Source organism: Phodopus roborovskii, unplaced genomic scaffold (assembly GCF_943737965.1).
Source record: "Phodopus roborovskii unplaced genomic scaffold, PHOROB, whole genome shotgun sequence".
Lineage (NCBI taxonomy): Eukaryota > Metazoa > Chordata > Mammalia > Rodentia > Cricetidae > Phodopus > Phodopus roborovskii.
The window spans coordinates 4,265,731-4,279,095 of NW_026126599.1; the positions used below are offsets into that span (position 1 = coordinate 4,265,731).

General features: G+C 47.0%; 1 protein-coding gene across 1 annotated transcript in view; it reads left to right on the forward strand.

Annotated features, from left to right (window-relative positions):
• Positions 1–13,365, forward strand: part of Sdk1 (sidekick cell adhesion molecule 1) — a 920,228-nt gene that overhangs the window by 664,065 nt on the left and 242,798 nt on the right. The window contains exons 7-8 of the mRNA XM_051205538.1: positions 718–908; positions 10,606–10,689. Of these exons, the coding sequence (XP_051061495.1) occupies positions 718–908; positions 10,606–10,689 (275 nt within the window). The remainder of the gene's footprint in view (positions 1–717; positions 909–10,605; positions 10,690–13,365) is intronic.

A 13,365-nucleotide genomic window follows, 5' to 3' on the forward strand; every position in this document is an offset into this window, starting at 1 on the left:
ATGCACATACACACACATGTCCACTCACACACTAAGAGAAAGAACCTAGGTTTGTATATCCTCCTGTGAAGAGACAGTGATATGGAAAACAGCAGATTCGTCCCACACTTTGGATTGCAGCAGGCTTGCTTATCCTGGGGTGCTGATGTCACATGTGTGAGAATGCAGGAAACCTCAGGCTAGATGCTTCCTCACACTGCCTCTGTGGTGGATGCTGCTTTTCAGTTCCCCTGGTGTTGGGGAGGTCTCAGCAGCAATGAGCTAAGCTGTTGGAGGAAAGATGAGCCAGGGCCTTGATCAGCCAAGGAAAGCTAGTTCCTCTCCCCCTTGTAGTTCCAGGCATGGACTGCCTACTTCCTGGTCACTCCAGGCTAGAGTTTAGATGGCCACACCTCCCATGTAGCTGTGGGTCCCCTAGTAGTATTTATTTTAAGCATTCTTTTCCTGGGCAAATGGAATCATTAGCACATACGGTCCATTGCTGCCGCAATTAGCTATCCTTGCTCAATAGCCCTTGAGCGTAATGTCTCATTGAGGAGAGCCGTGAAGGAGTGGGGCTGTAGTTGGATCGATTTTTAAATGTCCGTTGTTCAACCTGCCATGGTTCCTGGCAGAATTAGCTTTGTCAAGCCCTGAATGCCTGAAATTATTATTATTATTATTGCTGTCCCCATGATTCACCACCACTGTCCCTGATGCTCTTGCACTATTTTACAGGCCTGTGGAGGAGCTGAGTGTGCACTGGAAGAGGAATGGAGTTCGACTCACAAGTGGACTGCACAGCTTTGGGAGGCGCCTTACCATTAGCAACCCGACGTCAGCAGACACAGGACTGTACATGTGCGAGGCGACACTCCAAGGGAGCACGTTTGAACCAGCCAGGGCCAAAGCCTTCCTTTCCATCATAGGTAATGCTCAGGCCAGCAGTGGTGCTGGCTGCAGCCTCAGGTAGCTCTCCATACCCCCAGCTCCAGGCAGACAAGATAGCTGCTGCTATCCATCCCACTGACCTGATGCATCTGTGCATGTGTGCCATTGCTGTAGGCACATGTGCAAGCCAGAGGCGGACACCAGGTGTCTCTCCTCTGCTACCCTCCAATTTAGTTCCTAGGACCTCATGCTTGCCAATTTGGCTAACTGGTCAGCCAGCTCCCAGGGTGCACCTGTCTCCAGCCCCAGTGCTAGGGTTATAGATGATCCTTCTGCCACACCTGTTTTTTTTTTTTTTTAATGTGGGTGCAGCAGGTCCTTGGGCTTCTGCAGCAAACAAGTTACTGACTTAGTCATCCCCACAGCCCCCATTACTTTTATTTTTAGTTACATTTATGTGTTTGTTTGTTTGTTTGTTCGTTGTATATGTATGTTTGGGGAGTGGGTGCTCACATGCCACAGGATGCACGTGGAAGTCAGAGGACAGCTTGTAAGAGTTCTCTCCTCCCCTGTGTCCTAGGGTTCAGCCTCAAGTGGTCAGGCTTGACTGAGCACACCTTTTACAGCCAAGCCATCTCGATGGGCTCCATGACCTTATTTTTAATGCACTAAAGGGCAATATGGTTGAGTTTATCTTTCCTGTTAATCCCATTTGTTTTCAAAAACCCAAGTGGGATAGCCCTCATATCTCCCAAGCACAGCTACACTTCTTACTTTTCTCGTCCCTGCGACAGGGCACCTGACAGAAAACAAGTCAGGACAGGACAGACTTAACTTTGCTTTACAGTTTCAAGGCATGCAGTCTACTGTGGTGGGAGGGCATAGTGCACAGTTTGGCTCTTTCTGGGGGTAGTGAGACCTTGAAGTTAGATTCCAGCTAGATTATAACCCTTGAAGGTCTGTCCCCTATAACCAAGCTCCACCAAATTTCAAAAGTGTCCCAAAATAGCACCACCAGCTAGGGAACAAAATCTGAAACATGGGAGCCCAAGGGGGACATATCATGCTCACCTCCCACCATAAAGCTGAGGGTGGAGACAGGGCAAAGTCCCCATCCATCACATGCATTGCCTGCACCTCCTGGCCTTTCTCTTACCCCCAAACTTCTCCCTGAATCTCCCTGGCTCTTATGATCTGTACTCAGAACTAAGCCCAAGCAGGCTTGACTCAGAAGGAAATGGAAAGTGTTGGCTGTTATCTCTGGTTAAACTGAAAGAACAGAGATAGTTTTTAAAACAGGCCGAAGGTGACGTTAAATGCACCTGAGTCACCTCTTTCTAAATATTGGGAGATGACAGGCATGGAAGCATGACAGGCTGTGGCTGAGGGATTTGTAAGTTTATCTCTAGATTAGGACATGGGCACATTACACTGGGAGGCCAGTTCCTGCATTTTATTTACCCAGCTTCCTGCATGATCACCAGCAGCTGCTGTCCTGGTGACCCATACTCCTCAATAGAAGCCATTTCACTCCATCTCCTATTTGAAATGATAGGAGTTGAAACTGGAGAGAAAAAAAAACCTCCCAGAACAATTGCTCCTTCAATAATACATTTTGCAGTTTGCCATTTTGCAAAATAAGAAAAGAAAAATGGATATATTCCTATGGAATTAGCAAGCAGGAGTGTTGCATGGAAGCCGTTGCCCTGAGCATCCTTGTGTTTGTTAGAAGGCTTTGTGCTCTCAGAGTGACTCTGCTAAATACAGCCCGTCAGCCCCTCCAGAAGAGGTCATGAGGGTGATCAGAGAATCCGAGCCACAGAACAGAGTCACCAATCACTGCTGATCCCACCCGAGGGTCTGAGTTCTCCTCTGGCTGCCAGTGTTAGATATGGATGTGAAAATCACATCCCATTCTCAGCAGAGACTTTCATCGGGGTTGATCTATGGCTGTCTGAGCACAGCGCATTATAGATTGAACCAAAATTAAAATTTGTGATGTGTAAATCTCTGGCAGACAGGACTATATTGTGTTAAAAACATTTTAAGGTAATTTAAACAAGAGAGGAAATTTATCTCCCTATAAACTCAAATGTTTGTCTCCATCACCATTCCTTTCTCAAATAGTCAAATCTATCACCTTAACTTTGATCTCAGGTTCATATCTAAATGTGTTTTTGTGCTTAGTATTCTTCATTATTCATGTTATGATTTTTAAAGGTACAGGAACATACTTCCATTCTTTTATGTTTTTATGTGTGTATGTGTGTGCACATGTTCATATATGCATTGACATTGAATATTTTCCTCAATACTCTTGACCTTATTTTTGAGAATTAAAAAAAAATAGGTGCATGCGCTTGCATGCATGTGTGTCCACGCATGTGGTGTGTAAAGCTGCCTGCCTGCATAGGCTGGAAGAGTGTGTCAGGTCCCCTGGACCTGATGTCAAAGGCAAGTGTAAGCTGCCTGATGTGGGTGCTTGGGACTGAACTCGGGTCCTCTGCTAGAGCAGTACGTACTCTTAATCACCAAGCCATCTCTCCAGCCCATCTGCCTTGCTTTTTAAGACAGAGTCTCTCACTGAATTTTCACCAATTCATCTTGACTGGCTATCCATCAAGCTTCAGGGATCCTTCTGTCTCCACCCACTCCATCCGTCAGTGCAGGGGCACACCACCAAGTCCTATCTTTTTACATGGATGCTGAGGATGCAAACACAGGTCCCTGTGCTTATGCACAACTACTTTACCCAGAGCCACCTCTCAGCCCCATTGCTTCTTGTCTTGATAAAGTTGACTTAAAGCTCCTTAAAGCTGTGACAGGTAGAATTTTGTGGTTAGGTCACACTAGACAAAACCCTGAAGAAAGTATCTCTGTTGATTCAGAGGACTCAGAGATTGTCACTGAACCTGGCCACCCTATTAGGGAGGGATCCTGGGGAAGCGTAACCAATCTCCCCAACTGTCACCAGCAGAGCTGGGCAGAGAGCTATTGATATGAGCATGCAGATGAATGAAAGCAGAAAGGAATCGCCTTCCAATTATGTGTATTTCACACTGATGAGATGAGACAGACGGTGGCAGCTGTTTACTCTGCCTGTCAGCTTCTGGTTGGATTGCTCAATTCCTGTAGTGCAAACAGGAATCCAAGCTCTGATCACTGGAAGGCCCCTGGACCCTACCCTGCAGAGCCCTGTCCCCCTACCTCCTCATTGCTCAGTTGCCCTGCTGTCCTTATGTCTGACCCTTCTCCTCCTGACCTCTGCTGTGACAGCTCCCAGCTGGTGAGACCCATGCCACTGCTCTGACACTCAAAGGCTGCTGTGCAACATGGCCCCTGTCTCCCTATGGTGCGTGGCTTCCCACCGCACCATCAACTTCTCCTTCTTGGTGGCATCTTCCAGGAGCAGGAGCCAACTTTGCTTACCATGGTGGGTGGATAGTGCTGGTGATAACATCAAGGAAAATTCCCATGCCCAAATCCACTGATGGACTGGGCTTTGCTGTGCTATGTGCTGCAGTGCTATTCTAGACTTGAGATTGACCATGGCCTGCTTTGGGAGAGGCAAACACTAGACCTGGCTGTGTACTCTCAGGATCCAAGAAACTGTCTGTGATTGGCCTTGGATGTCCACTCTTCAGCTTCTGGCAAGCTTATCTGTCTTTGAGACTAGGTGTCCCTTGAGAACCTCCCAGAAGTCACTGCAAGAGTCTCAGCTGTGCTCTATAGCAACTGGCACATGATAGCAAGGTATATGGCAGGGAGGCATCAGCGGAGGGTTTAGGGTTTGCTTCTGACTGCACAGGTAACTGGCTTTAATGAGGGTCATTGGTGTTATTGACCTTGTTCCAGGCCTTGGCGTGGAGAGGTGGGAGGTAAGGCTACTGGGACATACAATGGAGAGGCAATGAAGCAAGCTCATTGCAGAAGTGCTACAAGGATGGCTTCGCATGCTGTTGGCATGGCTCTGCCATAGCTAGCGAGTGTACACATCATAGTAATGAGAGGGCACATCACACTCTTCCCACACTAAGAGCCAGGATGATCTTGACATCCATGGAAGCATCGGTGCTTCCTTCAGGATAAGAGAACGATGGTTAGCTTTAACTGTCAATGTGACACAATCGAGGATCACCTGGGAAGAGTCTCAGTGAGGGACTCTCAGCTCAGATTGGCCTGTGGGCATGTCTGTGAGGGACTATCTTAATCAAATGAATTAATGTAGGAGGCCCAGCCTGAAAGTGGACAGCACCACTCCTTGATTTTGAGCCCTGAACTATGGAGAAAGCAAGCTAAGTACTAAGCATGCATACAGTCACGGCTTCTGGTCTTGACTGTACATGAGAGCAACTAGCTGTTTTAAGTTTCTACCACCTGTCCTTCCTGATATGCTAGACTGCAGCCTGGAACTGTGAGCTAAAATAAACCCTGCCGTGATAAAAAATAACTGACAATGGTAACTTAAAAAAAGAAGGGTATTTCTTTTGCTCGTGGTTGGAGGGCCCATCATAGTAGGGAAGGTAGCAAGCAGAGAGAGATGGATCCTGGTCCTCAGCTTGCTTTCTCCATTTTATCTAACCCAGCCTAGGGAATGATGCTGCCCACAGTGAGGGGGGAGAGGGCAGGGGCTTCCCTCCTCAGTTAAACCTTTCTGTAAACATCCTCATAGACACTTCAAAAGGTATGTTGCCATGGTGATTCTAAAACCAATCAAGTTGACAATGAAGACTGACCATCACAGTGACCATTACAGAGAACTCTGTATTTCTTGTGAAGCTATTCCAACTCCCTGTACACAGATCACTCAGAAACCCCGACACTTTTTTTTAAAACAAAGCCACTAGTAGTGTCACAGATGAGCAGCCATTCTCCAGCTGACACTGAGCACCTAATAGGTGTTTATATCTCTATATAAAGCTGTCTAGTTCCTCTCCCTTATTCCCTCTCCCCTCAATTCATCCTTCATCCCCCATCTACCCTTCCCTTCCCCTCATTCCTTTCTACTGTTTTTCTCTTTTCTTTCTTCCTCCCCCTCTCCCTTCTCTTCACCCTGTCCTTTTTTCTCCTCCCTCCTCTTGCCTCTCCTGATTCCTCATGGAGAAAGCTCTCCACCACAAGGGCTTATACCATTAGACTTGATCACTCAGCTAACCCCGTTCCCCACTCTCTCCATTTTAAGACTGATGAGCTTTATCCAATTGCAGAGTTCATCATGTCACATACAGAATATACAGGTTCCAAGGGATCTGGTGTAGATATCCTTGGGGACCATCCTGCCCACTACAGTGGACAAGGCACCCAATGTGGACAGTGACTAAAGCCAAAGACACAGAACAGCACCAAAGCTGGACCTCTTAGAGGAAAAGGAAGCCAGTGTGAGAAATATACTGATCAGAACAAGCTTGGCACTCAGACCGAACCCAGTGCCAAGCCAGAGGGATGCACAGCATGCCCTGGGGATGCTTTGACCACCTCCACTGAGACTGGCTATGCAAGACCCAGATTGGAGCTACCCAGGGAGGACCCTAACTCTGGTTCTGATTGCTGTAGCTAGACCATCTGTAGTACATTCAGCCCATGCTGGCTTTGTCTTGGCTCTGGGTTCACCCGGGGCATAAGACTCTTCTGATGTCTTTATCTTATTTCTAAAGATGAAGTGTCCACTTGTATCCCTGGTTTTATTGGCTGCAGTTGTGATCAATAGTTAAAGGTCCAGTACAGATCCATGCCAACCGGGCACTCACTCTCCAAGAGTCTCCCATTTGCCAAGACACATGCTTGCCCAGTTGCCTTTGGAAGATCGAGTGGTTAAAAAAAAAAAAAAAAAAAAGGCATGTGCCTTAGATGACTGTCCTCAGAGGGTCTCCCTGTAGTTCAGCTGGAAGTCTTCACAGCTGAAGGCCTAGTAATTGCCCCACTCTGTCCTCCCCAAAGACCATGTGAACACAAGCAGTCATGGGTGGGGGAGGACCCTGGTGAGCCCCCATTTAACTGGGTTGGTGTGAAGGACCCACAAAGAGCATCTGCCTGGCTGTGAGGTGTGCACCTCACCTACCTGGCTTCTGCTTGAGGTGAGGTGGCATCCCCACATGCATGTCCATCCCCAGGGACACTGTGTGGACTCTTTAATTCCATCATCAGCCACTGTACACTTCTAGGAACTTGAGAATATAAATGGCATCCAGGTTTCTGGGTAAATTTTCTACCGCCATGATAAGACACCATGACCAAGGCAACTTATTTTTTAAAAGGGTTTATCAGAAGACCTATAACTTCAGAGGGTGAGGTCATTGACCAATGACCATCATGGCAAGGAACATGGTAACAGGCAGGCATGACACGGGAGGAGCAGCTGAGCTCACTTACATCCTAATCCAAAAACATGAGGCAGGGAAAGCTAATTGGAAGGGTGATGGGAGGCTTTGGAAACCCCAACGCCAGCCCTCAGTGACATGTTTTCTTTAACAAGACCACACCTCCTAGTCCTTCCCAAATAATTGCTTCAAGTGGAGATCAAGCATTCAGATACATGAGCTCATAGGGAGGGGCCATTCTCATTCAACCCACCACCCTGGAGAAGGCATTGCAGCCCCAGAAGTGATGGGCAACCATGGGGCTGGTATATGCTCCTGTGTGTCTCCCATTGGGTACATCTTAAGGGAATTACACAGCATAAGGACAGCCACTTCCAAAGCAACATGAAGCATAACTGTTCACATAACATTTTAAAATGAAAATCTAGCAAAAGTAAGGAGTTTGCCCTGGGCTGGACAAGGGGGTTAGGGGTAGAGAGTATCTTCAGGATGACAGACCATTCTGTGTTCCAATGCAGCATGGACACATGACCCTGCATAGAACTAAACACATGTGCATGTACACACAAGCAGAAGCATGAAGGGGCAGTGAAGATAAAAACTATTGATTACATGAGTGACAGCCTGAGGATCAGACTTAGTTTAGGAAGGCATTACCAGTGGGGTGATTGTTGAGCTAGACCTGGGAAGACATAAGCAGGATCTATACCCCAGGGCAGGTACCAGGACAAGGTCCAGCTTTGTGAACCAGTGAGTTTACGAGTCTACTGGGGTTACTTACAGGGCATGGGTGAGGGGTTCTCTTACAGGAGCATGGTAGCCACGTCACAAAAAAGCATTCTAGCATGGATGACAACTTCTCCACAGCCACACACGTGGAGTCCCCACTTCAATTAACTTTCCATTCTCTCTGTACTCTAGTACCTCCCACAACCAGGAGGCCATGTTCAGCTGGGATGAGTTGCATGCAGATGGATGGGAAGTGTCAGACAGAGTGCCTGAGGTCTCTGCTAAGGGTCTAACTAATGACCTTACCTACCTCCTCCTCCCTCTACTAGAGAATGTCAGTAGGCATGTGAGGGTCGCTTGGGGAATTCAGGAATGCTTTGCTGAAGATGATTATAGTTATTAACTCTATGAGGACAGACTGAGGAAACGCAGGGTAAACTGAGGAAAGAATACATGAGCTATTTCTGTATTGTTTCTTGCAACTGCCTGGGCCTTCGCAGTTACTGAAAAAATAGAATGTTTGACTGGGGAAATGGAAACTGTAATTAATCATGAGCCAATGTTGATATTTAACTTAATTTTCCCCCTTTTGCCCTCACATCACTTTAATCAGACCATGGTGGTAGCTATTGACTTTAGCATCCACTGATGAATACGGGCCGTGACCTGTGCGTAAGGTCCTTGACAGGCTGTACCGCTGTGGAGTTGGAACATAAATAGTGCTGCTGGCCTTATTATTGATTAGAGAGACACGGCTGAGTGGGGAATATATGTGTGTGCAAAGACCAGCTAGGAAAGCGAAGGCTTTAAATATTAACAGCTAGTCTCCAGGCCTGGCCCGTACACACAAGACCCTGTATCAGAGGGTTCTGCTTCTACCCAGTGAATCCACAGCCGTCTCCATGGTGCAGGCGAGTAGTTGGGGCAGATGTTTTGCTCACGAGGTTGAGTGATTGCAGAGTTGATACCCACTTTCTGCCCATTCAGAAAGCTTCAGTCTTTTTTCTTTTTTTTTCTTTTTTTTAACTTTGAACTGATGTGTTTTTATCTCTGCAACCCCTGTAGGTCCCACCCTATTTTTTTAAAGATGTAGTCAATACAGGAAGCACGCCAAGCCTTATTATCCACATTTAACACTATTACAATGAAAAGAAGATGTCTCCAGAAATTAATTATCGCGCAGAAAGTGAACACAAGAGCCTTTGTCACTGTGATAATGAAGTAACATTCCCGCCTTAATACTCCTGAGCCTGGCCATGCCTCTGCTGAATTCTGCTGAATAAACTGCGAAAAATATTGCCATTTACTCTCCAAGGAAACTCATTGTCTAATACTAGTTCCTGTTGCCCACGCAGGAGGAGAGTCTACGGAATAGAAATGCTGGGAGTTTCCCTCCCTGCTAAGGATGAATGAGTCTCTGTATCCCCAACCTCCCTCTACCCTCCACCCCCACCTGCTCCCCCATCTGCTCCCCAACTCCCCCATCACCATTATTTTGCATTCCATTGACGTATTAAATTTATGTTTTGGAGACCTGCTAAGACTTAAAAAAAAAAAAAAAAAGTTAATAGGCTGCACTGTTCCTTGTATAGGCCTGGCCTCTTGTTATAGGGCTATTCAACATGCTTCACAGTAGGTGTTTAGTTTAGATATGGGAACAAACTAGCCTATAAAGTACTGTGCTGTAAATACACCTTTATGAAGCTCTTGGGATGCTCTTTCTAAAATGTGAATTAAGATATTCCATGATTTCAAGCCCATAAACTGAGAAGTAGCCATCACCCTGAGTGGTAATTTGCTTTCTGAAGCCTTAGAATATAAATCACTGCTGTTCTCCAAATTTGAGTTTATGAGTGTGATGATGATGTGTTTAGAAGAAAAAGATTAAGAGCTCAGATTGGGAACTAGGGAGATGACTCTGTCAATAAAGTGCTTACCACACATACACGAGAACCTGAGTTCAGGCCCTAGCACTCACATAAAAAGTCAGGCATAGCAGTGCACACCTGTGATCTTAGTGCTAGGGTAGAGGAGGCTGAGACAGGAGGATTCCAGTCAGACTGAGTGAAGACCCTGTCTCAAAAAAATACAGTTAGGAGCAATTGAAGAAGATACTTGACATGGACCTCTGGCCTGCATGTGTGAGCCTGTGCATGCACACGCACGCACGTGTGCGTGCACACACACACAGGTGCACACACACGAGAGAGAGAGAGAGAGAGAGAGAGAGAGAGAGAGAGAGAGAGAGAGAGAGGCCCTGTGTCCTTGAAATCCTTCTTGTGTTCTTTCTTACTACTATGATTAAATGTTCTGACAAAAGCAACTGAAGGGGTGAAGGGTTGATTTTGTCTCACAGTTCTGGAAGGATGTGGTCCATCGTGATGAGGAAGAAATGATGGCAGACATGGAAGGCATGGTGGGCAGAGCAGAAGGCTGCCTGTTCACATTGCATCCACACTCTGGAAACAGAGTAAACAGAAAGTGGGACCTGGCTACAAAGGCCCAAGGCCCATCCCCAGGGGCTCACTTCCTCCAGTAGGGTTCCACCTCTTAGAAGTTCCACAACCTTCCTCCATAGCGCCACCCTCTGGGAATCGAGAGTTCAAACACGTGTGCCTATGGGGGAACATTTCACGTTCAGACCACAGCACACCTTTACTTATGGGCCGTTTTCTTTTCCTGTTTAAAGAGTCACCATATTTCACTGCTGAGCCAGAGAGTCGGATTTTAGGGGAAGTGGAAGAAAGCATGGACATCCCGTGTCGAGCCATGGGTGAGTATGGGAGCACCAGATGGGGACCCGTGGTGAATGGCTGTGAGTATCCAGGGAGGCCTTTAAATCCTTCCAGGGGGACAGTGAGCATGAAAGCTGAGGACACTGGATGCTGAGACTCCATAACTAGCCTAGGACCTTGCTGGAAGTCACCATTGTGAAGGTCTTGCTTCCTTGGCTGTAGATCAATCCTGGGCTGGCAAAAGAAGGAGGAAGACAAGAAGGAAGTCCTTGCCCTTTGTCTGCCCCAAAGACAGAGGACTTGGCAGACCCTGTGCCTCCCCTCAGTTCTTGGCTTCCCCAGAGTATGTGGTAGTAAGATTGTAGCTCTCAAGAAGCACATCTTTATCTACCAAGTGACAAGGACTGGGGACCACATCCATCATCCTCAAGAAAAGGAGGGTGCTTTTATTAATTAATTAATTAATTAATTAAAATTTGAGGCAGCATCTCATATAACCTAGCCTGACCTCAAACTTGCTGTGGAGCCAAGGACAACCTTGAGCCTCCTGTGCCCACCTCTCAAGTGCTGGGATTATAGGTGTGAGCCACCACACTTGGTTTATGCAGTGCAAGCACTCTCCCGGCTAAGCCACATCCCAGGTCCCCATCATGGTTTTGTTTTGGCCTTTGACTGGGAATCTTTCCTAACTTTTGCCTTTTTAGCTCTGGGGCAGCTCTCCCGTTCCACAGGTCATTGTGCCGTCCTTCATGTGGCTCATTGCCCTTGTCCATGGCTCCATGACTTTTCTGTGTGGCTACACAGGGGGTTACATAATGCTGCCCTCCCGCATGTTTATACACACACACACACACACACACATCAGACACAGGTTTTGTAAGGCAATCCATTACCAAGACCTGTATAGATGGAAAGGCTCTTTTCCTGTCTGCTTAGACCTAGCATCATAAACACGGTTTTCCTCTACTCACTAAGCACTAGAACAGAAGCCTTGCTTTTGTGAGAAACAGTGACCCTCACTTCATAATGAGAGTGCTGGAGACCCAGAATAGAGAAGCTGAAGCTGTTTATTTTATGACCTTGCAAAGTCTGGCATCAGCCTATAGTAAAGATGGGGGGAGAGGGGGGTGCCCTAAATTCCCCATCCAATTTGTTCAGGGTGAAAAGTTTTTTTCTAATGTATGTCCTGGGGCTGGAGATTCCCTCCTTTTTAGAGCTGTAGGTGTAGTCATGTGACAGACTGCCTGTGTGACTTTTCAACCCCAAGATGAGCCTAGAGCACCTGGGCAAGCAGGTGTCAACAGCTAGCTAGAGAAAACAGAAGACAAGTGTCTCCCTCTTGTCTGCTTGTCCATGGCTCTTGAGTGAGTTTTAAAGGCACCTCATGCCAAAAAAAATGGACCAGACTGATTGATCTCTCACACTACCAGTTTGGTGAGTGTTCCAGTTTCATAAAAGGAATGTTATCTCTCTATATACACTCTTGAAACCTTGCTTCAGGGAAAGCACAGCTAAGTATTATGCTCACAGCCTCCAAGATTAAACAAGACACATACTGGAAAATTCTCACAAAGCATCTGACATATAGAAGCTGCTTACCAAATACAGGTACCATGGGGCAATGCAACACAGTCCAAAACCTAGTGGATGGACGTGTGCCTCGGCACATGCTCCTGCTGTGATACTTGGCTACCCATGAGAGCTAATGTGGCTCACAACCGCCCTTGGCAAACGCAGAGTGGCCTCTGACCCGAGTCCTTCCCAGTGGTTTATGTACTATCTGCTCTCCGACAAAGGGCCTGTGCCTCTGGTCCTCACCCAGGTCATCTCATCACTGTGGCTCCCTAAATACACTGTGTTTCTGTCCCCGCTGGCTCCAGCTCTGTTCATGCAGCCCCAGAGACAGGCACAGGTTTTGAGAGGAGACACTTCTCCACGCTGTGGGAGCCTTGTTCTCTTCCTCCTGCCACAGCAGCCTCTAACATGCAGCTCGGTGGATGCGAAGCTACGAGACATTTACATCTGGCTCCCATTTGACATTAAATTGCACCCCCCCCAGTAGAAACACTCCCACCCTCCCCTGTAGTGACTGTTATTTTTCAGTCAATGACAATCCTGACATTCTTCCTCTGGCAGGGGAGTGCTCTCTTCTCGCAGAATTTCTGCAGGGTAAACTGTTAAGCACAGACTTGTAACTGTATTAAACAGGTCTTCCCACATTGCTCTGCCATCTTGCAATTTACAGCTCTCTCTCTTAACTCTGGCAATGAAACAAACTGCATGGGGAGTGGGAGGCGGGTTCCCTGTGAGAGCTACATCATGTAATCACCATTATGAGATTTTTACATGAACTGCATATGCTTTTACCTTGAAATGGATTTTTAAAAGTTGTCCTGATTTAATGAGAGGTGACAGGAAACGTAATTAAGGGGAAGAACTGCCCGAGAACACGTCATCTGGAAATGCTCCCGACATCAGCTCTGTTCATTCAAATGGACCTTCTGTACCCGCATACGCGGAGACTGAGTCAGGGGTCTGAGTAAGCCCTAGAGAATTGTGGCAAATGTGCCTTTTAATACTTCAGTCCATTTAATGGTGCCAGGCCTGGAGGCATACACCTATAATCCCAGCACTCAGGAGGCTGAAGCAAGAAGACAAGAGTTTGAGGCCAACCTGGACTACTGAGCAAGATTTTTGTCCCAAAAGAACCAAAA